Here is a 26,756-nt window from a genome sequence, read left to right as displayed (position 1 = left end):
ATGCTTTTGGACTAATATTTACATTTTTCTTGACAGTGCTTGGCTGATAAGACTGTTATATAAAATTGCTGATCAAAAAGTCCAGTAGAGGCCAAGATATGGAGGGAGAGTGGGGGGACGAGAGGGCCAGGGAATATATCAAGCACTAAGGTGTGTCATGTGCATGTACCAACACCCCACGAGGAAAATAATCATCATGTTCTGCAAACATGCACTAATAAAAAATAAAAATCAAGAGGAAAAAAGCACAATTTTTTAAATGACAGTGCTCAAAATATCTAATTTATGGGTGATTATTTATAAAATTTATTCTTGAAAGTTCTTTAAATGTGTTTCATTTTGAATTTATGTCCTTACATAATTATCATTATATGAGGAAAGGATGATTTATCAAAACTTCAAACTAAAGTACTTGGTATTCATACCAATTAAAGAGATGTCAGAAATTATAGCATTTTAAAATTTCTTACACATAACTGAAAAATTACATTCTATTTCACAGAACTAGATATATTGCACAAATTAGAGCTTATATATTACTTGTATTTGTAGACTGAAGATATAGTAGACAATGTACTGAGTGGGGAAAATATACATTTTAGCTACAGTTATGCATTTTCTAATTTTATAGTTAGAGATTTTGTGAACTAATTAATATCTTTAGCCTTTGTCAATACTTTTAAAAAAATATGCTGCTACCATTTGGGTAAACTATTATTTGTTTTCATCTGCATAGGGTATCTCTGGAAACAAAAATCTGATAGCACAGATTGCCTTGGAAAATTGTGGAAGGAATTTGTCACCATTTTATACATTTGTATTTTAAACCCTGTGAATTTACTACATTATTGAGAAAAAAAATCTATGAAGAGAAACCTCAATTTGTTTTAGGATGTAAAAGGGATAAATTATTCACTTGCTTTTAAAACAATGAATTCAACTCTGAAGAGAGACAGCAATAAGATTCTTTTTCACTTTAGAGACTTGCATCCATTCATAAGATAGTCTTGAAGCTTTTATGACCTTTGACTTTAGCTTTCAGAGGCTGTTTTTAAAGGGGTCTATACTTGTTACCTCTTTTGTCTCATCACTCAGATTCCCCTTCTAATCTACATTCTGTTTGTCCCTCTCAACTAACATTATATTCTTTAGAGTCAACAAATAATTTCCTGACAATAAAATGACATTTTCTCTGGTTTCCTACTGATTCTTGTGCTCCATCCAATGGACAAAATCTGTGGTTTTTATGGTTTAACATTATCTTTCTCATTCTACTTTTCTTTTCTAATAGGTTTGTTTCTTTATTTAACAAATAGTTTTATTTTTGACAAGCAATGTACCAAAGGCTAGAACACTCTAGAACCATCCTTGTTTTAAACTTCAGGCTTTTACCTATAATAGTTTAATAATCAATCATACATATATTATAACATAATCATTTTTTTGTTTCTTAGTTTTTGTTTTGTTTTATTATTTATTTTATTAGTATATGTTTGCAGTTCATGCAGTTTATAGTCATCTTGGGGAGTGGTTACATGTACATACCACAGCTTGTTTCTTTTTTTAATATCTTTCCACTTCTCTCCCTTTCCCTCATGCCTCCTCTAATTCCCCTAGCCCAATTTTCATTCTTGTGGATAATTAAATCCTAGCTCATATTATGGCATATAATGTTTACTATAATTGAGGTTATTAGGTTCCTGTACATGTACATGTTTATTCTACTTGTTTACTCTTCCCCTCCTCATCATCATTCACACTTTTGCCCTTGAATCACCTCCCTATTGCAGGAGATCCATCCTCTTGTCCCCTTCTGTCTATCCTTTATTATTCTCTTTTTTGTACTTTGGCTCACTCAAATGAGAGATATGATATGGTATTTAAGCGTGTGTGCCTGGTATATTTCACTCAACATTATATTTCCCAGGTGCATACATTTTCCTACAAATGTCTCAAATCTGCCATTCTTTATAGAAGAATAGTATTCTATTAGTATGTAGATACCACATTTTCTTTATCCAGTCATCTGTTGATGGGTATACAGACTGTTTCCAGGATTTAGTTGTTATGGATTTTGCTGCTATGAAGTATTGGTACACATATTTGGCTGTAGTATGATGTCTTAAGCTCTTTGGGGAAGATTACTGGGTCATATGGAATTTCTAATTTTAGTTCTTTGCGATATCTCCCTATTGATTTCCATAATGGTTTTACTAGTTTACATTCTAACCAACAGTGAAGAAGGGTACCTTTTTAACTACAGCCTGACTGATTTCTTGATGATTGCCATTCTTTCTAGAATAAGATGGAATTTAGCATTGTTTTAATTTGCATTTCTCCAATGGAAGTAATCATATGTTAAAAACAGAGTTCAATTTATCCACTTTCATATCAACTGTCTCTTTCCTGTTTAATAATTTCAATTTCTTCCATATGTAATATGTGATTAGTTCTTTTTTAATAAGATGAATTTTTCCAGACAAGTGTCACCTGAAAATAATGAGAATGTTGCTTTTTTACATTACATACATATATATCATTTTTTCACAGTTTCAATGTCTGAAAATGTCTACTATGTTAAAAAATGGTAAGACATGGGATAATTTTCTTTGTTCTAAGATAGCATTTTTAGAATATTGAAAAAATTTTCTAGCATTAGATTAATTTTAATAAAGAGTTTAAAATTTAAAAAAATAAAGAAAGGGCATTAAATTTTCAACAGCCCTCTTATATTTGCTTTATCATCTTTTCATTGGTGAGTGTATCAACTTTTCCATCACATTTTATTATTTCTGGATTTGTAGAATAGATATCTTTTATTAGTTTTTAAGAAATTCCTTTTCTGTTCACTTATTGACTTATTTATCCAAGAATATTAGAATTAAAAATATTTTATTTATTTACTTATTTGGTATTGGGGATCGAACTCAGGTCCTTGCACTTGTGCACCAGGTGGTGAAACCACTGAGCTAAATCCCTGGCCTAAAAATATTTTAAAGAATAAATATTTTTAGTGTCCTTATAGTTTCACATCTACAAAGCATTTTTGTTTTGCTTTATTCATCTTTTTTTGTGAATTTAGATTATAAAATTGTGTTAGTTTTATAAAAATAAACTTTCAAGTATTTTGTTTCATATTGTTAGTGTTAATATTGTCTTGAGACTATAGTAAGTTAGTTTTTAGTAAGTTGTATGTTTCTAGCCACAAAGCCATTTTATGAGATAGAATTTTAAATATTTAAAATTATATCTCCTAGGGTTATTCGTATTTTCCTTCTCTTTTGTTCTCATGTCAATTTTGCCAATGTATTTTCTTAGACAAATCTTCTATTTCATTGGGACATTTGCATTTAATAGATTTAAATATGTTATTTTACAGCAGAATAGATATAATCCAACTTTACTTGTGATTATATTAGCTTTCTCATATTTAAACTTACTTTGTACTTTTTCTTGAGTTTAGATAGTAATTTCTCTAGTTAACATATTTCTTAAAAGAATCACTTGTCAAAGTTCTGTTTTCATATTCATTACCACTGAGATCTTTATTAATTTTTCCCCTCCTATCCTATTTTTTACACTCTTGAAGTGTATACTTAACAATTTTCATTTTTATAATTTAAGGTTATTAAATTTTTGAGATACAAATATTTTGTCAGCACCCATGTGTTTTGTTATTTTAATACTGTTATTTTTCTTGAGTAATTACAATTTTGTGGGATAATATTTTTATTTTCTTCTTTACCAATAATACTACTGATAGAATTAAAATTTTTCCTTTTTCACTTAGTAGAATGTACAGGTTTTAAGTTATCAAGTAATACTCTCAGTTGATTTCACATTCAAAAGTCACATCTAGTATAATAAAGTTATATATTCTTTTTTTAAAAAAGAAGACAATTTATTTGAAAGTAGGGAAAAGAGAGAGAGCGAGAGAGAGGAGAAAACAGACATGGCAGAAAGTTTCTTAGTATGAGTAGAGAGTATTCAAAAGTGAATAACTCCAAAGTTATTGATTCTTTAGGAGAAATAGCTTCTCACGTTTGTATAGTATCTCTCAGTTTTATGGTAAAAATTCCTATATGGGTCCCTGTTAATTATTTTTTCCCTGTGAATTATTTTTAACTCAAGATAAAAGTTAGTAGAAATTCTCTGACATTTGTATCAGACAATGTTACTAATGATTAGAATAGTTTTTATTTCTTATCCAATTCAGAATTTAGATGGACAAGAATATTTTGTTTTATAGTTTTATAGTATATTTATTTTACAAAGAAAAGAGTACTCTGCATATGGATCTTGCATTTTTCTATACATGTTTAAAATATGTGTATTTACCATTTTCCAAAATATTTGGTGGAAGTCTGTTTACATTAATTTTATTTGCAAACATCATGCATTTTTGTGCTCCAAACTCTAATACAAAAGGTCTAATATGTAGAAATCTCTTTCTTGACAGCTTTTCTTCATCATTGTATTTTTCACTATGATTTGAAACAATTCCCATTACCATAGTATAGCATTGGAAAATATATAAAATCAGTTTATACCTTGACTAGAAGGAGAGAACTGTTCATTAATAGCTGATAAAATAATTTTACCTAAGAAAGCTAATTATTATTTTTAAAATTCTTCTATTTTATTTTCTATCTTAGTGGTTCTGGAAATACTTAGTCTCTTTAACCAAATTTTCTATCAGAAAAATATAAAGAACATGTGTATTGTTACATTTAAAAAAAAATGGATATCACACACTTCATTTGAAGAGTTCTGCTCCAAATAAATGTAAATCTTTATCCTGTGTAATAAATGTTGTTACAGATGTGAATACATATTATGGATATAAAAATACTTTTTTATCAAACCCTGAAGTGCTTATTATGTGGAACTTGGCTTTGGCTTTGGGCATATGACATGTAGAACTTTTGTCATATGATATTTAGGACTTCTGTTGTACCAAAGTAACAAATAACTGACCTTGAAGTGGGGTGATTTTTTATTCTGAATTTATATAGAAAATATCTTTTTGTATGTTACTAAAGTCACTAGAGGAGGGCAGAGTATATACTGTAATCCATAGCTAAAAAAATCGCTGTGGAAAATATTATATATATAAAAGTACAGCGCGGAAGGAACAAAAATACAAACAAAATGTCCACTGTGTGATTTTTTTGTAGTGCTAGATCTATTTGACAAATAATGTTGAGATTTTATAAAATACCAGCTACCAGGAATATTTTTGGTTTCAGTAATTGTCTTAAAATATTAGGATAGTTAAATTTTGCACATCTCAGTTAAATTTCCCAATCAGAATGTAAGCCAGGCTTATACTTTTGTCAAGGTTATACTTTCTTCCATTTCTTTCTGAGAGAGAGGTATTTATTCTATGGGAAACATTCAGGTCTTCAGACTTTTAGGAAAGAAATTTGAATAGATTTCCAGTGACAGAGAGGAGTCCAGTGCCTGCCACTCCATTGAATGTTGTTATTGCTCTGTTCTCATTTCTACTAGGAACTGCTGCCAAGTGATGAATATCATCTGTGTCTTCCTCAAGTTTTCTACACAATTAAATGAAGTCTCCTTATTCTTATTTTAGTAGATTAACACAGAATGTCATGATAATTCCCATACATCTATACACAAAAGGAAAAGTCTCCATTTTTCGTTCCCCAGTTTCCTACTAAGGTGAAATTAACTGTAGAAATACAAAATGTCTACATCTTTCCGGCATACTTATAGTTATTCACTCTAATGTGGCAGAAGGATTGGGATGTCTTTGTTTCCACTTGATAAGTTGTAAAACACCATTACAGTTCTAAACTAAACTTCTATTACAGACACATGTGCATACACACACACACACACACACACACACACACACACATCATTTCAGAAAGGATAGAAAGTCTGTTTTGAAATGTATTGCTAAGGCAGTAGATGACTGCTCTACTTTGAAAATTTCATTCTTATTCAGTTTGCTAACATTTTATTTAGAATATTTTAACCTGGTTTTTCTTTTATATACATATATACATATATATATATATTTGTATTAAGATTATTAAAATAAGTGACAGAATTATTCATTTTTCTTTTTAATAAAGTAAAAATCTGTTCATTAAAAATTAAGTTTATAATTCTAAAACATTATCATGTGATACTTTTAAAGGAATCTAATTCTACTAAATGTAATAGTAATATTCACTATTAGCTTATACATGTTTAATTAATGTTACAGTTTATACAATGCCATTTGATGTGTTCAGATTTCTGAATATTAGTTATTAATCTCACCTGTATTATAAACTTCCATCACTTAGTCTTTCTGGTATATAACAATAGAATTAGTTTATTTTAGGAAGACAAAAAATGGTCTTCTGTGATTTAGTCTCCTCTCCCATACTTCTCTGTCCATCCCTCAGTTTGTACTTTCTGCTCCAGAAACAACTACATTGCCAGCCTCTCAGAGACAAGATGCTGCCTGGGTCTTTGGTGCCAGCCTGGAGTTGTGAGGATTCAAGAAGTCAACATATGCAGTAGATGAAGTTCTGTGCTTAGTAAATACTCTACAAATGCTAACTGCTGTCAGTGGCTCACTGGTGAAAGCTTTTGTCTGTATGACTCCAATTAGACCATATATTTTAGAAACATATACCTTCAGAACTCAAAGAATGTACCAGGCATTGTGCATTTTTCTTTGTGATGGGGAATGCAAGATGCAGATATTTACTTGAGAGAGGATATATCAGCTCACACCTGACAACTGGCTCTCTAAACTTCACATGCCAGCTAGTCACTAATTGTAGGGTTCATGTGTCTTAAAATCCCCACCATACTCATTTCTTCTTGCTCATGCTGACCAGTCTGCCTGACATGGTTGATATAATGGATCACACTGAAGTTCTGTGGAAAGTCCAGATTGCTTCAAATTATATGTATCATTTCTGAAGTTGACATAACTCCCAGGCAAACTATAAATGAGTATGCTTATCTCTCCTCCCTGAGTGTGTACTGCTTTTTATTTATTAATTGCAATAGCAAAAGTATGCATTTACCAAATCTGTGGCCACATGTAGTATCACCTTGGCCTTATAAGTCTGCCTCAGCAATAGTACTATATCTGTCCCAGAAAATGCAATTTCAGGTTACTCTTTAAGTAAGCCTGCAGTTTCCATTCACCCTCTAGGAACTATCTGATCCTAGCAAGGGCCAAACCGGTGCATTAAACGGATATTTGACAGGGACCACTACCTACTTTCCCCATCTCACCTGTACTCTGGGTAATGTATGTTGTTTCATTTACTCTCTCAAAACATCAAGATGTTTTCATGTAGCTTTCCCAAATATGAGAGCTATTATAACTCTTACTACATACACCAGAGATTTAACATGGGGACTACTTCAACTGACAGCCTTATCAATTTCAGTTATGGCCTTGGAGATGAGGAGAATGTTCACTGACAGGGTCAACAGTTTCAAAGGACCAACTGTGAACTGAACCAGAATTTAGTCAGGCTCCACTATTTACCTCTTGCATAGGCCTCCACTCTTGTGTCTCCAAGATTTGATGTCAATGAAGAACCTAGCTCCAATATTCCTTGAAATGCATGGTTGTTCTGCTCTCCCCTGTGCACAGCTGCCTGGGTACATGACCATTACTCTCGGTGGGGAATAAAATTTATATTTACTTGCCATGATATTTTAGAGTCCTTTCTCCTAGGAACCTGGCTTCTTTTAGTACAAAAGGTGCCAGATCTAAAAATTGACTCTAGTCTGAAAAAAAAAGTGTCTAAGTATTTTGACTTTTAATGGAGTGACTAACCTCTGCTTCTTGACTTTATTCATCTTCCCTGGACAATAACCCCATGCGAGTCCTATCTATTCTTGTTAAAGGTCCTGTGGAAATCCACTTCCTATCTCTATTCTCATCTTTATGATCTTGACTAGAATGAATCTCTTTGTTTTCTGAACTCCCATGTACATATGTCAATCACATTGTTTTGTTTTACAGTTATGGTGTGTAGGTATTCTGCCCCTTCTTAACTAGAGGCAAGGACTGTGTCTCACTTGTCATTTTATTGTTTCAAGTGCTTCACATAGCGCTTTGAGCATATTTAGTAAGCTACAAAAGTTTACTGACTTGAGTTTAATTTTCTTTTGACTTTTTTCTGTATTTACCCCTAATATAAAACATGTTAGTATTCTATTTATACGCACTTTCTTTATGTAAGCCTGTATGCTAAAAGATAAGAATATCCACGTACTGTGTATGGACTTTTTATAGATAGATTTTTTGACTAAATTTATTTTCAGTGTTTTAGTTTTGCTTATGTTCAGTGTTTTAGTTTTAATTAACTAAATGCCAAAATATTATTGTTCAACCTGTTTAATGTTGTTTTCTTAGATAAATTGTGGTAACAGCCTTTCAGTGCATGAAATGACTCTCAGTACTTTGAAAGAAGATGGTTACAAAGCTGCTTTCATTGGAATAGGTGAGTAGCTGACTTCCAAATATGTTTATTTATAATATATTTTTAATATTTGACAAAATCTCTCCAAAATTATTACCTTCAGACATTTTTATTTGCATTTTACTTAGTACACGTTTGCTGAATATAATGTTTACATTCTTTATAAGGAGTTGGTACAGGTACATAATACATATTAATTACATGTTTTTCATCACCCTTCCCTTCCCCCTCTATCCATCCTTTGCTCCCATTCCCACTTGAGAAAGATCTCTTTCTCTTCTGTTATCTTTTATTTTGCTCTTTATTTATAGTTTGGGTTTCTCATATAAGAGAAATCATGCAATATTTAACCTTGTGTGTCTGATTTATGTCATTTAACATTATTGTATGAAGGTACATCAATTTTCCTAAAAATGACTAAAATTTATCCCTTTTATGGCAGAGTAGTGCTCCATTGCATGTAAGTAGCACATTTCCATTATCTTTTCATCTGTTGATAGACATATAGCTTGCTTTCAAGATTCAGCAATTATGAATGGTGCTGCTATAAAAATTGGTATGAATGTATCACTGAAATATGATGTCTTTAAATCTTTCAGGAGGATACCTAGAGGGGAACAGCTGGGTCAAATAGAATTCTACTTTTAGTTTTTTCAGAAATCTCCATACTTATTTCCACAGTGGTTGCAGCAGCTTACATTCCTACCAACAATGTAGAAAGGTTCCTTTTGCTTCTCAGCATTTCCAGCACTTGTTATTATTTGATTTCTTGGTGACAGGCATTCTTTTGGGGGTAAAAGGAAATCTCAGTGTTGTTTTAATTTGCATTTCTTTAATGGCCAGAGATGTTGAACATTTCTCCATGTATTTATTGGCCATTTATTCTTATTTTGTGAAGTGTCTATTCATTTCACTTGCCCATTTTCTGATTGGGAGTTTTACTGGGGGAGTGTCTATTTTTTTTTTTTTTTTTGAGCTCCTTACAAGTCTAGAGACTAGTGCTTTGCCTGAAGAATAGCTGACAATTATTTTCCCATTCTGAATGTTGTATTTTCATTCTGTTGCTTGATTCTTTTGCCATGCAAAAGCTTTCTAATTTGATATGATCCCATTGGTTGAATCTTGGTGCTATTTCCTGTGCAAGTGGGATTGGGGTCAGAAAGTCCTTCCCTACATCTGTGTCTTCAAGAGTTTTATCTACTTTATCTTCCAGCAAATTAAGTATTTTCTATTTTAATGTTTTACTTCTTTGGTCTATTTTGATTTTAGTTTATTATATGGTAAGAGATACAGATCTAGATTCAATCTGCATGTGGATAGCCAGTTTTCCCAGCACCATTTATTAAAGAGTCTCTTTCCTCCAGTGTATGGTGTTGGCCGCTTTGTTAAACAGAAAAATAATTAAATTTGCTTGGGTTTGTTTCTGAATTCTCTGTTCTGTTCCACTGATCCTCATGTCTCTTTTTCTGTGGCACTATCCTGCTGTTTTAAACACTGTAACTATGTAACACAGCTACATGTCGGGGATTGTGATGCCTCCTGTTTTACTCATGTTAACCAGTATTGCTTTTGCTATTCTGGGTCTCTTCTGGTTCCACATGACATGTATTTTTTAATAATGGAAGTTTTATTTGTCCAGGTAAATACAAACATTAATGATTGGCCAAATAACTAAATTTTAGTTATATAACCATTTGGGCTGTGTCACCTTCATTATGACTAGACTTCAGCAAGGCAGTCTTTTATCTTCCCATTCTCTCAGCACGCCACTGTCACAGCAGGCCATCTCTGGGAAGTAAATTGTTTTCACATCATCCCATGGAAGCTCAGAATCTGTCTAGATGCTTTGTCTTTTTATGATAATACAATTATTAAATTGATAATGCACATCAGAGTTAGCTCTTTTTCTATTCATTTTTTGAAATTCCCCTCAAATTTGGGAAGTTTTTCAGTTTTTGTTTTGGTTTGGTATTTACTTGATCAGATACATGCTTAGTAATTTTTCTGAAAGTCTCAGAGATATATATAGCCATTGAACCGTTTAATGTATACTAGGTTTGTGTACTTTACTTAAATATCCTATGTATGTTGAGTTTTCTAATCTTTTTTCTTCTACTTATCATTTATTGGGAAAATGGAGAGAACAACTAGTATAATTTAATCTCTATCTTAAACTTTGTACTTATTTTCTCAAATGATTGTACTCTGGACAATGGAATGTGAAAAACTGAAACTCAATACAACAAGTTCATCTTCAAGTCTTTCAGCTTTTCTCTTTTGCAGTTCACGCTTGGTACATGTGAATATTTAAATAATAAATCTACATGGAGATAAAATCTTTCCCATATTTTTAAATTATCACACATTGGAAAGCATTTATTTTGGAGCTATCTTCTTACTTTGCATATCTATAGCTATATCATCACTAGTGCTTCTTTGTCAATTAGATATTTGTTACCAAAATGCTGCATACTATATTATTAGACAATTGGTACCAGTTCTAAGGGAAGCTCTGCATTAACCTTTTTAGATGAAAACTTAGGAAGAAGTCTAGGTGTGGTGGGACAAATCTCTTAATACCAGCAGTCTGGGAGGTTGAGGTAGAAGTTTGCAAATTTGAGCTCAGCTTCTATAATTTATTGACTTAGTGAGACACTGTCTAAAATAAAAATAAAAACATCTGGGAATATAGCTTAGTGTGAAGGCCTTAGATTCAATTCCCAGTACCACAAAAGAAAAAACTAAAGATAGAAATTTGTACTAGCTCCTAAATTTTGTATTCAATATCATTCCTTTCAGAGCCTTGTGATTGCATGAATATTTGCTACATTATTTTCATTTAAGCTCAATGATCATTGTGTACATCAAGAAAAAGAAAATGTTCTGACGTAGTACCTAGGTTTCATCTTTAGAGGTTCTATACCAAACTTTGGTCTTACTTTTCAGTATTTCTTTTGTACTGAGAATTAAATGTAAAGAAACACAGCAAGTATTTATTCTGTGAATACCAACAGTACTCAATTTGAAAGTTCCTGTTTCTTCCAACAAGCATATATTAAAGAAAATGAAAAAATTAGCTAGATATTAAGTCTGGAGTCAACATATAACTATTTAAGATTCATCACTGAGCTTTCCTACAGCAGTTATACATAAAATATATGTTTCCACTACTAGATAATATTGGCTAGTACTACTACATAGCATCTCTATGGTCCATGTCTATAAAAAAAATGTCTGAACTGAAGAAATGGGGCCAAATCAATAACTAATGTATTTAAAACACTCCAAATTAACTGCATAAGAAGAAAACTATCACAAAAATTGGAGAAACTAAATGGTTTATAATTGTGAGTGATTCTAATGGTAAGAAATAACTTCTATCTGAAAGAATAACCTTTGGGAATTTTATTTTATCTAATTCTATTAAACTCCTTTACATTATTTTTTTTAAATTCTGTGCCCATTTCATTACAGTGGTCTCTATTTGACTCTGCAATGTGTGTGTACAATTTTGAAAATGTAGATTCCTTTCATATTTATGTTGTTGTGTATTTTCATGCTGAGAAAGGAATCTTTTGACATTTTGGTGTAGTGATGTGAGGAATGCAGTTGTATTCCATTTCAATATTTTGTACAAAATATATAGAAGAAAGTTTCATCCTGTCAAAAAGAAAGGTTCTGTTTGTAGAAGACAAGTATCCCTATTCTCTAGAAAATGTTTATTTGACATTCTTGATTGTCAATTTGGGAATTTATGACCTTTCTATTACCATATAATGGTTAGACAGTCTCAGAACCTTACATGCTTCTGTTCATTAACCTTGCTACTATATCCTAATTAAACTTCACTCACATGTTATCTACCCCTTTTCACTGAGTTTTGAAGAATAAATGATAGAATAGGAATTTTGTATTATTTAGGATATAGATTTTCCTTCTTTTTTAACTTTTAAAAAATTTTATTTTATGCACTGATTTGCAATTCATGCAGTTTTCAGTCATGTTGGGGAGTGTGTACATGTACATAAGACAATTATTTCTTATTAATCCCCTTCCATTTCTCTCCCTCTTCCCTCCTTCCTCCTCTAATTCCCCTATCCTGATTTTCATTCTTGGTGATATTTTGAATCTTAGCTCATGTTATGGAATATAATGTATACATTCATTGAGGGGGCTAGGCTGAAACAATATGCATTATGCATTTAGTTCTGTGTCATGTTACAGTGTGAGCCATCTTCAATACCTGGCTTACATCCTTGATCAATTCTTGATCTCTACATTTATGCTTAGAGAAGTGAGAAAGAGAGGGGCAGCTCCATTTCTCATTAAGTTATGAAGCAGAAAATATACACATTGTGTCTGCTTTTATCTCATTGCCTACAACCTGACCATATAACATAAATTGCAACAGAAGAAGCTAGGAAATACAGCTGTTAGCAGAGTGGACAAATTCCCCATTAAACTCCTTCTATTATAGAGAAGGAGAATAGATACAGAAAAAGGGAGTCACATAAAATTTTCTGCTATAGAAACCATTGGCATTTGACATATGAGACTATTAAAGCACTTAAGAAAGAAAATACTCATAAGACTTAGTGCTTCTATGTTGGTTGTATAGACAGCTTAGTGAAAATGGAGATGAATTTTCTTCCTGCAGTTGAGAATATCATACTTATAGATCTCCTGTATTTGTAACAACCCTTACCTTACCTTATTTTTTCTAAATAAAATACTTTTTATTTTATATGACTTAATATAGATAATTCAGTAAACACATTGTCTTCATGTAAATAAATATCTTATGTCTTATCATTTTAAATACTGTGTGTGATATTGGTGGGGAGAATTCACGTTTAGATCTTTCCACCTAACTATTGCAAGCTGAATTCACTAAGGAATTTATCTCACTGAATGTGTACCATTGTGATTCTTAAAGAGTTGAATCTCTTTACTCATGAGATGTTTAGTTTTTTTCCTAAATGAGCTGTAGGCTATGTTTTCCTTTCAATATTAGACTCAGTTGTCTTTTTAATAAGAGGTTTTAAAAAATTATCTAAAATTTTGATATTTTTACTAAAGTAAAAGCATCTGTACAATGTGTTACTATCAGTGTTTAACACTGATTTAGAATACTCACTTATATAAAGCTTTCTCAAAATATTGGATGGCTCTTTGGTTAGTATTAAAATCAATACAATACATTAAAATCATTGTGTCTTTTCTTCTTTTAGTGTAGTGATAAGCTCATTTCATGTTAACGCATCTTTAAAAATTAAAAGTAACTATTATCCAGGACAAAATAGTAAGAATAGAGGCATTTTAAAGCATTTTTTGGATATTTCCTTGGCTGAAATGACAGCTAATAGAGTAGAAATTCAAAAATATACTGCATCAGGTGATGAAATTTGTAAAAGAAAGTTTTTTTCAGTTGTGTACATTTGGTTTGATGTGTGTGCTTCTACAAACTGCTTTATATATAATTTTTTTTGTACTGGGGATCGAACTCAGGACCTTGCGCTTGCAAGGCAGGCACAGTACCACTGAGCTAACTCCCCAGCCCTTATAAACTGTTTTTTAAAATGTGGCTTACTGTATAGAGTTTGATATCCACAACTATCTGTTGTAAGGCCCCTAAAGTACTAATCACCATTTTCTCATATGATGTTCAATATCTCCCCCTAAAGAGCTATTCAATCATATAATACAATATGAAGAGTGAGATGTAGGGTTAGTTGGGCTATCAACTAAGTATAACTAAAAAACTAAATATAATTGTTTTGAGCTCTTTGGATGATTCTTCTAAATGAGGTTTAAAATGCACTGTCCTAGATGATTAAGGAAGAGGACCAATAGTCTTTGCTTTTCTTCTTATGACTATCCATCCCTCTCTTATTTTCCTCTCATTTCCTCACAAAACACAGTAGTGCTGAAAACAAGTTAAGCCAGTCTGTGGTGACAGGAACATTTATGAAAATACTCACAGATAACTGGTAAAACTTACATATTTTTCTGATATTTTCTTAGTTTTCACAAACATTTCAAAATGTGTATGAAAGAGAAAGGACTACTGAGGAAACCACAGTGAAATATTTTATGATATAGTGAACACTGGTAGGAACTGCACACAGATATTGTAGAGATGAATGAACAGTCACCTTACTCCACCTTTGTGTCTACCTAAAAGATTTGCTTTGAATTCACCTTTTGTTGTCACTACCTCCCTTTCCTAATGTGACCTAACTACTGTTATAGCCCCTTAATCAGTCTCTTTGGCCACCATTATCCACATAACAGAAATATTGAATTTGCTGAAATCAGATTTTATCATATCATTTCCCAAAGCTTCCTGTTGTCTTCTGAATGAACAATAGACTTCAGGGCTGGGAATGTAGCTCTCTGGTAAAATACATGTTCTGCTCTAGATCAGAGGTTAAATTCCCAGCATCACCACGGGCAAAAAAAAAAAAAAAAAAAAAAAAAAAGACAAAGAGATTCCATAAAATATAAAATTAGGTTTTCCAGGGTCCTGATAATTTGATCACATGCTATGTCTCCTGTCTACAATTATTTTATATTATCTTAATTTTGGGCCATAAACTTAGACTCATCTTTGCTTTTATATTAAAGCTCTTAGCTTAAGATGTTATTTTTTTAAAATTCTATTTGATACTCTGTCTGCTTTGTTCATTGATAGATATATAGTAGGCCAGCAAAGTCCTTGGCATATATTGGGACCTTAATAATTATTTTTTAAATTATGATTTTTTTTTTTTGTACCAGGGATTGAACTCAGGACCTTTTGCTTGCGAGGCAGGTGGTGGAACCACTGACCTAAATCCCTGGCCCTAAATTATGATTCTTTATTTTTTTCTATTTTTTTTCCTTAAATTCTTTTATTGATACATTTTAGGAATACAGTACATTTACATTTATCATTGTGTGCTTGTACCTGTACATGATGTATCTTGGTTCTTATTTTTTCCACATTCCCTGTGTGCCCTTCACCCCCTCCACCCTTCCCTACTTACATAGACTTCATTTCCATTTTTTAAAATTTTCTCATAATTTTTCCTTTCCCTTCTTTCCTTTCCCCATCCCATTCCACTACCCCTACGTCTTTGGACCTTTTCCTATTTCAGAGTATCAGTTATTTGTTATTAATCCTTTCAATCCTTATTTATACTTTCAGTTTCTCACACTAGAGAAACTATTCGGCATTTACATGTATGTCCTATTTATTTCACTTAAGAGTATGGCCTCAATATGCATCCATTTAGCTATAAATGACTCTAGTTTCTTGTTCTTTATGGCTGAGTAGTACTCCATTTTATAAAAAAACCACATCTTCTTTATCCAGTTTCCATTTGATGGGCACTTGGGCTGTTTCCAAGCTTTAGCTATCACAAACTGTGCTGCTATAAACATGGGTGCACATGTATCTCTGTGGTATGATTCTTTTAATTCTGTTGGGAAAATACCCAGCTATTCCCCTTCAAATGTGACCTCTAGCCCTAGTTCTTTGAGGGATCTCCACACTGATTTCCATAGTGGTCACACCAATATGCACTCCCACAAACAATGGAGAAGGGTTCCTTTCTCCTCACACCACTGCCAGCATTTGTTATTGGTTGATTTCTTCATAGCAGCCATTCTTTCTGGGATGAGGTGGAATCTCAGTGTTGTTTTCATCTGCATGTCTCAAATGACCAGTGATGTTGAACATTTTTTCATATGTTTATTTGCTGCTTTTACTTCTTTGTCTGAGAAATGTCTGTTCATTTCAGATGCCCATTTTTGAATTGGGTCTTCAAATTTGGGGGTTCTGATTTTTTTCAGTTCTTTATATATTCTAGATAGTATCCCTTTGTCTGAGTTACAGCTGCTAAAAATTTTTTCCCCACATTGTAGGTTGTCTCTTAGCTCTGTTGGTGGTTTCTTTTGCAGTGCAGAAGCTTTTTAATAAGATGAAATCCCAGTTGTTTATTCTTTCTGCTAGTTCCCATGCTATTGAGCTTTTGTTCATAAAATCTTTTCCTATGCCAATGTCTTCAAGAGTTCTACCTAACTTAGCTTCCAGCAAGTTTAGTGTTTCTGTCTTAATATTTAGATCTTTAATTCAATCTTAGTTTAATGCATGGTGATAGGTACAGATCTAGTTTTAATCTCTGGCAGGTTGAAATCCGGTTTTTCCAACACCATTTATTAAATAGTCTATCTTTCCTCCAATGAGGGTGGTTGACTCCTTTGTCAAAGATGAGGTGACTGAGTATGTCTGGAGTTTTTTTGCATCTTCTAGTCTGTTCCACTGATCCTTGGGTCTGTTTCTTTGCCAGTACCATGCTGTTTTTATCACAGTAGCTTTGTAGTATAGCTTCAAGTTGGATATTGTGATACCCCCAGCCATGTCTCTGTTGCCTAGAACTGCTTTTGCTATTTTAGGTCTCTTCTGGTTCCAAATGAATTTTTGGATTGTTTTCCCTAGTTCTGTGAAGTATATTGTTGGAATTTCAATAGGCATTGCAATTAATCTATATAGTAGTTTTAGAAGTATGGCCATTATCACTATATTGGTTCTTCCTACCCAAGAACAAGGGATGTCTTTCCATTTTCTTATATCCTCCTCGATCTCCTTTTTTAAGGATGCTGTAGTTTTCAGTGTAGAGGTCTTTTGGTTCCTTTGTTAGATTGATTCCTAGATATTTCATTTTTTTGGATACTATTGTAAAAGGAATTGTTTCCCTAATTTCTCTCTCAGTGAGTCTGCTATTTGTTTATAAGAAGGTTATTGTTTGTGGGGTATTGACCTTATAACCAGCTACTCTACTGATTCTGTCAATTAAGTCTAGAAATTTTTTGGCTGAGTTTTTGGGGTCTTCTATGTAAAGTATCATATCATCAGCAAATAATAAGAGTTTAACTTCTTCCTTTCCTATCTTTATTCCTTTTATTTCTTTCTGTTTTCTAATTGCTGTGGCTAATGTTTCCAGAACAATATTGAACAGAAGTGGTGGTAATGGACGTCCTCGTCTTGTTCCTGATTTTAGCATGAAAGTTTTCAGTTTTGTTTTTTTTTTTTTGTACCAGGGATCGAACTCAAGTCCTTGCACTTGCTCAGTAGGCGGCGAAACCACTGAACCAAATCCCCGGCCCAAAATTTTGAGTTTTTGACCATTTAGTATGATGCTAGCTATTGGTTTTTCATAGATAGCCTTAATCAGGTTGAGATAAACACCTTCCATGCTAATTTTCTGTAGGATGTTTTATCATGAATGGGTGTTGGATTTTGTCAAATGCCTTTGCTGCATCTGTTGAGATGATCATGTGGTTTTTGTCCTTGATTCTGTTAATATAGTGTATTACATTTATTGATTTACAAATATTGAACCATCCATGAATCCTGGGATAAATTTGATTTGGTTAGGGTGTATGATGTTCTTGATAACCCTCTGTATTCTGTTTTCCAGTATCTTGTTGAGGACTTTAGTATCTATGTTCATTAGGGAGATTGGCCTGTAGCTCTCTTTTTGGGGTTGGGTCATTCCCAGGTTTGGGAATCAAAATAAGACTTGATTCCAGGAATGAATTTGGAAGCCTTGCTTCCTTTTAAATTTCCTTGATGAGTTTAAAGAGTAATGGTGATAGTTCTTCTTTACATGTCTTGTAAAATTCAGCAGTGATGCCATCAGGACCTGGGCTTTTCTTTGTTGGTAAACATTTTATTACATTTTCAATTTCATTCATTGTAATTGGGGTGTTTAGAATTTCTATATCTTCTTCATTTAACTTTGGCAATTCATATGTATCTAGGAATCTGTCCATTTCTTTTGTGTTTTCCATTTTATTAGAGTACAGGTTCCTGAAGTAGGTATTGATGATCCTCTGGATTTCTGCTGGGTCTGTTGTGACTTCACCTTTTTCATTCATAATTGCATGGATTTGAGCCTCTTCTTTCCTTTTTTTTGATAAGGTTGACTAAAGGTTTATCAATTTCATTTATTCTATCAAAAAACCAACTCTTTGATTCATTGATTTTTTTTGGTATCATTCTCTTAGTCTCCATTGCATTGATTTCTGCTCTGATCTTTATAATTTCCTCTCTTGTTCAGGCTTTGGGTTTGTTATTCTCTTCTTTTTCTAGGAGCTTGAGGTTCTGCATTAGGTTATTTATCTGAGTTCTCTGTTTTCCTAATATGGGCATTCACTGCTATGAATTTCCCGTGTAGAACTGCTTTCATTGTGCCCCATAGATTCCTGTAGGTTGTACTGGCATTATCATTTACTTGTAGAAGCTGTCTAATTTCTTCTTTAATTTCTTCTGTGACCCATTGGTTGTTCAGCAAAGTGTCATTCAATTTCCATGTGTTTGTGGGAGTTTTGCAGTTTCTTATGTTATTGATCTCCACTTTTATGCACTGTGGTCTGATAATATACAGGGGGTAATTTCAGTTCTTTTACATTTACTTAGACATGTCCTATGAGCTAGCATGTGGTCTATTTTGGAGAATGATGCGTGAGCAACTAAAAAGAATGTGTATTCTGTTTTGTGGGGTGGAATACTCTGTAAATGTCTATTAAGTCCATTTGTTCAATAGATTGGTTCAGTTGTAGAATTTCATTGTTAATTTGTCTAGGTGATCTGTCTATTTGTGACAGTAGGTTATTGAGGTCCCCCACTACAATTGTATTAGTGCTTATTTGGTTTTTCATGTCCAATAATATTTGTTTTGTATAGTTGGGGGCATTTGTATTCGGTGCATATATATCTAGGATTGTCAACTCTTCCTCTTGGATTGTTCCCTTCACAAGGATGTAGTGACCATCTTTGTCTCTCTTAATTAGTTTTGGTTTGAAATCTATTTTGTCTGCAAATAACATTGCTACACCTGGTTTTTTCTGGGTTCCTGTCACATGAAGAACTGTTTTCCATCCTTTTACTGTCAGTCTATGGATTTCCTTTTGTTATAGATGTGTTTCTTGTATACAGGATATTGCTGGGTTTTGCTTATTAATCCATTCTGTCAGTCTATTTCTTTTGATTGGTGAATTGAGGCCATTAACATTGAGAGTTATAATTGATTGATATTGACTCATCCTTGTCATGATGTTTTACTATTGTTGACTCTTTTATTTCTTATTTTTTTCCCCTTTCCCTTTAGTTTCTTACCTTGCCTAGTGGCTTCCAGCTGTTGGGCCTCATGGAGTTGTGACCTTCATTGCCTTTTTCTAGGATATTTCTTAGAATTGTTTGGAGTGCTGGTTTGGTGTTCATGAAATTTCTCAGGTATTCTTTGTCATGGAAGTATCTGAGTTCCCCATCGTTTTTGAAAGCTAATTTTTCAGGATACAACAGTCTAGGTTGGAAGTTATTTTCTTTTAGGGCTTGAAATACTTCACTCCAGGCTCTCCTTGATTTGAGGGTTTGTGTTGAGAAGTCTACCGTGATTCTGATGGGCTTTCCTTTGTAGGTGATTTGTTTCTTTTCTCTAACTGCCTGTAGAATTTTGTTCTTCTGTTTGGTTTCTGGGATCTTGACTATCATGACTAGGTATAGATTTTTCTTTATCGTGGCTAGATGGAGTTCTATATGCCTCACTTATCCGTATATCCAATTCTCCACCTCTGTCTGGGAAGTTTTCTACTGTTACTTCTGTGAACAGTTTTTTTATGTCAGTTGTACTTTCTCCTGTTTTTTTGTGGATTCTTATCAGTCTTATGTTATTCTTCTTTGCATCATCTAGCAGCTGCTGGATTGATTTATCATGATCCCTTGCTATTTTTAAGAAATCTCTGTTTTCATGGTCCTTAACCACAATCCTGTCTTGGATATCTAATATTCTATCTTCAGATTCTTTTAATCTGTTCTGCGTGATTTCAATGGAGTTTTTAATCTCCTGAATATCTATTTGAATCTGTTTCATGGATTCCATTTCTTTCTTATGTTGAGCGATCATGTTTTTCATTTCTTTCTTATGCTGGCCATTCATGGCTTCCAGCATGTTTCTGAGCTCATCTATTTTTTTTTCAGTTTCTGTTCTAGAGCCTCTTAATTATGTCTTTCACTCTGCTCATCATCTCTGTAGTTATCTGGGAGATTGTTTCTGCTTTTAATTTTTCTAGAGCTTCATTCATCTGTTTTATTACTTCCTGTGCTATCATTTCAGGGTGTCCAGGTGGTTGATTATCAGACTTTTCCACCTCATTTCCCCCAGAATGTGCCTTTTGTGGGGTAGAAGTCTGATTTTGTGACTTTCTTAAATGTCTTCTCATTTTTGTTTTTGTTATTGTCCTTGGTTTAGTTCCTGGGTTGATATTTTGAAGTTGCTTATTGTACGTATCTTTGTTGATGTATTTAGAACTCTTATGGAATGATTGCTTCTCAGAGGTGTCTTCCAGATATAGCTAGTTTTTAGGTTTTGAATCTCTAATGGCTCTGAGGCTATCTCATTTTCATTATAACAGGAAGGACAACTGATTAGATCAATCACACCTTAGCCCAAGTGATACAATAAGCAACGCCATAGCATCAAGTACATCTTAGAAAATGACAGTTTGTGCTAGTTATTAATCTATCCCCTTTAACTGTGTGAATTAAATCAAAATCAATGACCAACCCAACATATGCTTATATTGGATAAACTCTTCAATATAGGAACTTTACCCTTCAGTATGGGGAGTTAGAGGGAGTTGGAGAGGGAGGAATAGGTAGGTAGAAGGATAGGGGAAGGTTAGCAATGAGGCCAGAGGACACAGGTGAGAGAAGGAAAGAGAAGAAAAGAAAAATAAAGAAGAAATATAAATTAAGGCCAGAACAGGAACAGAAAGGGGATATGAAGAACAATGTGGGAAAGCAAGGGAGCAAGGCAGATAGAGAGAGCAGGAAAATAGAAGAGAAAGGAAAAAGAGAAAATACAAATTTTAAAAGAGTAAAAAAAAAAAGTCCTAAAAATAAGAGCAAAATAGTGGTAATTTTGAAAATAACAAATAAAAGATACAAATGAAGGGCCTCATTCAGGCTGTCCCTGCTGTTACAATAGACAACGTGGGCAACAGTGTGTAGTTATAAGTCAATGAGTTTCAGCAAGCTAGTCCCAGATGCATGAGATTCAGCCAGATTTCTGGCTGCAAGTCCCAAGCTGAGCTCCCTGTCCTCCTGCAGGGTTGAACTCTGCAAGGTTCTAGTGCAGGTTTCAGCTGCCCTTCCCCTGAAGATAGTCCAGGTTCCGAAGGGAGGTGATGATTCTTCCAACTTACCAAGTACGGTGGTTTGGTGTGCCTTTATTTCAGAGATTCTCTTCACTTTTCTAGTGGGCTTGTTTTCATCAGGGATCCTGAGAGAGGCCCTCTCTCTCTTGTTCACTTCTGCAGCTCAGGACAATGGCTTTTATGTCCCCCTGTGCCTCTGTAGTGTGGAACTAAGTAGCTGCACCGCCAAAAGGCCAGAGGCGGGGCGGGGGTTGTTGGAGACATTGGCGTGGCCAAGCTGGCAGCTGGTGGGTGTGCCGGGGGGAGTCCTCACCCTGTCCAGGTCCAAGCCTGTCTGGGTCGCAAACCTGTCCGGGTCGCAAACCTGTCCGGGTCGCAAGCTGGTGGAGCAAGCCGGAGGAAGCAGGTCCCAGTCAGCCTGAAACCTCTCAGTCCCGCACAGCCCTAAATTATGATTCTTAATGAAGTTATTTTGACAATTTGCCAAAATAAATTTATGGGAAATGTAGAAATTTGGCAATTTTGGAGTACTATAACATTGACCAATTGCAGGGGGGATATACTTTACATTATTATAAAGTTGGTATTACAGTATTAATGAAATAAGCAAATGGGGGCAATAGTATTGTTTATGCTAGTATTGGTAGCAGTAACTGTGATAGCTAATATTATTACCAGTAAAATTATTAATATAATCTATCTTGTTAAGTCTTAAAATATCCCTAGAAGTAGATATTACTAGCATTTTTATGGCTAAGAAAATAAAGGTTAAGAAAAACAAAACAAAAATGGCTACTAAACATGAAAAATGAATATTGTAGTGAGGGGAGGAGAATTTTAACAAATGCCAATGTCCATACTTTGCCAATATCAGCATAAAAGGCTGTTACAAACACAATAACTGAAAGCCAACATGTTACCTGGTGACACCTGCCTACATTGTAACATCCCATTTAAGATTCTTCAACATGGTAATTTTATACTCTGATTATAATTTATATTTAACCCCACTTTTCCCATTGCTACCACCAACTATTTCTTTTTCTGTTACCATCATAAAATAATATTTTTAAAATGTGAAAATTCCCAAATATTATAACAGCTGAAGAAGAGATAATTACAATTAAGAATATCCATTGAGAGATTGTGGTATTAAGTTTGCTACAGTGTGGCCTTTAGTTAAATCTCTTGTGCCTTCTTACAGCCAGAATTCTTCTCTATAAAAGTTATTCTTAACTAGTGTCTTAATCAGGCCTATCTAAATTGTACATAATAATGGAAGGTTAGTATTTATTTAGAAGAAAATGCAATAAAATTTTTAGACCACCTCTTCTGTCCCTAGTTAAAAAGTTAAATTGTGTGGTCAACATCCACATTTATGAAAAGATTATTTTAAAATAATAAGCTTGCCTTCATTGTAAGACAAATAAAAAGCTATGGATATTTTGCAAGTCCACTTTTTAAAAATTTGTAATGTTGTTTAATCTAGTGTCACTTGTAAGTACCAGGATGTAATTCTAAGATGGCTCCCAAGAATTCAAAAATGAGGGAAATAGAATTCCAGCTGAGAATTCATTAAATCATCTCTTAATGAATTCATGGAGAGCCCCAGAAGGATATAAAAGAGATGTAGGGCAATTATTCTTTGATAGTATTAACATATATTTATAAAAACACATATTAATCTTAGAAGGAGGTAGTAGGGACTGATGACTTTAGAGATGTAGAAGCAGAGAAAAGAAAAAAAATCAGAAGGAATACTGGAAATGTCTTATTAAAAGGACTGAGTCAATGAGTGGGAGTTATTTGAACCCATATCATAAAATAGACAGGTAAATCACTTTAAAGACCTCTAAATCTTTTTCTGCTTCCAAACTTGCCAAGCTTGTACTAATTATAGTTGATTATAGGAGGCAATGATAATCATGCCAGTAAGAGTAATCCTTGTTCCTATGATGGTTATATTTTTTCTCCCAAAACAGTTGTGGTTTGTGTAGTAATGTGACACTGTAATAAATGGCTCAGATATTTTTTAGGTATTCACTGCATTCATAACAAGTCAAGTTGTCTTAAAACCACTTTCAATAGGTTGAATTAACCCTTTTTTATTCATTAAATTTATTGGTACATTTTAGGTATACAATATGATGACATTCATCATTGGGAACTTGTACCTTGACATGATATATTTTGGTTCTTATTTTTTCCCCATTCCCATGCCCTCCCTTTAACCCCCCTCCACCTCTCCCTATTTACAAAGATTTTGTTTCCATTTTTTCCTTTTCTCAAAAAGAAAAGACCAACCTAGGTCTACCACTTTTCAATAAGATCATCATTTAATATCTACACATTCTTTCAAAAGTTTATTTTTCATCTTTGTATCTGTAGTCTTTCCTTTTCTGGGAAAATCTTTTAGTCTGCTTTTGTATGCTAAAGTCAAAACTTCATAAAAATTCGTCTCTAATGATACTTCCTTCATGACACTATTAAACCGATTCCACTGAAATAAATGTGTGCATTTTCTATTTGTATATAATGAAATATGTTATATACCATATATAGAATGAATATAGTACCCCTTTATTAGTATTGGTTGGTTACATGTATCCTTCTACAGCTAACCATAAATACAGTATGTTAAACACATACAGGAGTCAGGATTTTTTTTATATTTATATCCCACATCTTGAGGACACATCTTAACACATAGCATAACATCAATATAATATTTGAAGTTTTAAAAATTAAGCAAAGAGAAAGAAATGATAATGTAGTAACGTCTTGAAAAGTTTTGAGACTATGCTTGATCATTTAACTTTTCAAAATTCATGCATCTTTCCAAGCATCCAGACCATCTCCTACTCTCTACAAAATTCAGACAGTTTTATTAGTTTTTGCAATGTCTCAGTGACAGTGTTAAATCATTCATATTTATGTTTTGTCATTACATTGAACATTACAGTATAATGCTGAATGTTAGGGAGTTTGAGAGTTTTTGTTTAATTTTTTTTTAAGTGGGATTATTTACTTGACTGTGTTTAAGAATAAGCATTTATTATGATTTAAGAAAATCTTTCTTAAGGTGATACCTTTTTCCACTGGTAAAAGTTGTTCAGTAGTGTAGGTGATGAATGTCTATTTAATATCTGCATTTCTTTTAAAATGTTCTATAGATCATGTTCTTTTTATTGAAAAAATTACAAAAAGGCATATGCAATGTTTTAAAATATCAAACATTTTAATCTTCTTTGAATTTCTTTGGATGGAGAAATGGAAGAATTTCTAATATATTTCTCTATATATTTCATAACAAAGATATATTTCACTTATAGTAGTTGCATAAATGGAGGAAAAATGGTCTTTTCATTGTTCAAGCATTAATTTTCTTTTAGGAGTTCTCTGTGACTTAGCTATTACAAAGCATTTGATAAGAGAATTGGAAAATTATTGAAGGAAGCAAAACAATGTTCTGTCAACTACTGAAGACCTCTGCAGTTAGGTTCCAGTACCTTGCCTGGTATACAACCTAGGCCTGAGAAATAAATACACTAAGAAACAGAACTAGGAAAAGGAAAGTGGGCTGCCAGGACAACCAACACTGGTGCAACTGACAAAGGTGCTGGCTAGTCCCAGGCACGGACTTCTATTGGCAATCAATTGGGGTAAAGGCAAGCTATGTAGAGTTTCTATGGAAATTAATATAAACAAGGCTCATAAAGGGCAAGACAAAGCATTCTTAAATTAGAAACAGAATCAACCAAATATATGGTTGTAATTAGAACATTTTCCTTCTAGTCAAAAGGTTTTAGTTGTGGGAACGGAATTTGGGAGTGAGTTACTCTGATCTTGGCACATAGGCTTCAGCCAGACTCACTTCTATAAACAACTGTATTGTGGGGTTAACTCTTTACAGCCTGCTTTGGGCATAATCAATATTATGGTCCTCTGCAGTCAACTGCCACCATTTGTAGCTTCCATTTACATTTTTGTGGAAGGAAATTACTGTTTGAACCTAGAAGCAGATATTATAGAGCATAAACTGTGAGTACAGTCTAACTGCTCAGGTGCCATAACAAAATGCCACAGACTGAGTGGTTTGAACAACAAATATTAATTTCTTTATATGTACAGAGATCAGAGTCTCTGCCTAGATGGATTCTAGTTAAAGCCCTCTTTCTGGCTTGTAGCTGGCTTCCTTTCCCTGTGTGCTCACTTGGTGTTTTCTTGGTTCATGTACGTGAAAAGAGAATGAACTCTGGTTTCTTTTTCTCTTCTTAATTAAGTGCACTAATCCAATCATGAGGATCCCATCTCATGATTTCATTTAAATTTATTCTAAACCAAGAGGCCTCATCTCCCAGTATCAATAGATTAGGGGTTAGGGTTTCAAGGTATGGATTTTATAGGGACGCGAACATTTAGTACATAAAATACATTGTGATTTTTCTTAATGTGGTAATTGTCTTTTACATCTGGGCTGTGATTTAGAGGTAGGATGTTAATTTTGAAGAATAAACAGGATAATTTATAAAATTAGAAGTCACTGAGACAGTGGATATTGTCATAGAGGATTTAAAGACACCACAATGCACACCTCCCAACTTGGTAAAGTTAAATGTGGAATAATTCAAGACTACATTGAATGCATATGTGTAATATATAATGATTTCAATTAAAACTAGGATGCATATGTCTGGATAGCTATTTTCATACTAAAAAGTACACAGTTCTGCTGATCTTACCCTTTTGTGAACAACTGCTATATAAAAATGTTAACACTTTTTGTGTCAGCTTTCCATTACTGTGCCAAAACACCCATGAAGAAAGAAGAAAGGCTTTATTTTGATTCACAGTTTCAGAGGTTTCAGTCATAATGGGTTGGCTTCATTGTTTCTGCACCTGTGATCATGGTAGAAGGATTGGATGGAGCAAAGCAGTTCACTTCATAGCAGCCAAAAGCAGAAAGAACCCAAGAAGAAAGGGTAGAGGAAAGATAGCATCCCAAGAGCACCATTCCATGACCCACTCCCTTCAACTAGACACCGCCTCCGAAGTTCACCTCCCAATTATGCATCTATCGAT

At 33.4% G+C, this 26,756-nt stretch overlaps 1 protein-coding gene across 7 annotated transcripts in view; it reads left to right on the top strand.

Moving 5' to 3' along the window:
• Nucleotides 1-26,756, top strand: part of Dpyd (dihydropyrimidine dehydrogenase) — a 901,729-nt gene that overhangs the window by 253,541 nt on the left and 621,432 nt on the right. For all 7 annotated transcript variants that reach the window (XM_087212682.1, XM_087212683.1, XM_087212680.1 and 4 more), the window contains one exon: nt 8,405-8,492. In XM_087212682.1, the coding sequence (XP_087068808.1) occupies nt 8,405-8,492 (88 nt within the window). The remainder of the gene's footprint in view (nt 1-8,404; nt 8,493-26,756) is intronic.

Source organism: Heterocephalus glaber, unplaced genomic scaffold, assembly GCF_053883595.1.
Source record: "Heterocephalus glaber isolate CG9 unplaced genomic scaffold, H.glaber_assembly_v1.0 deba00001442, whole genome shotgun sequence".
Taxonomy (NCBI): Eukaryota; Metazoa; Chordata; class Mammalia; order Rodentia; family Bathyergidae; genus Heterocephalus; species Heterocephalus glaber.
Note: the sequence above shows the minus strand (reverse complement) of the source record. Positions and strands in the feature narration are given on the sequence as shown.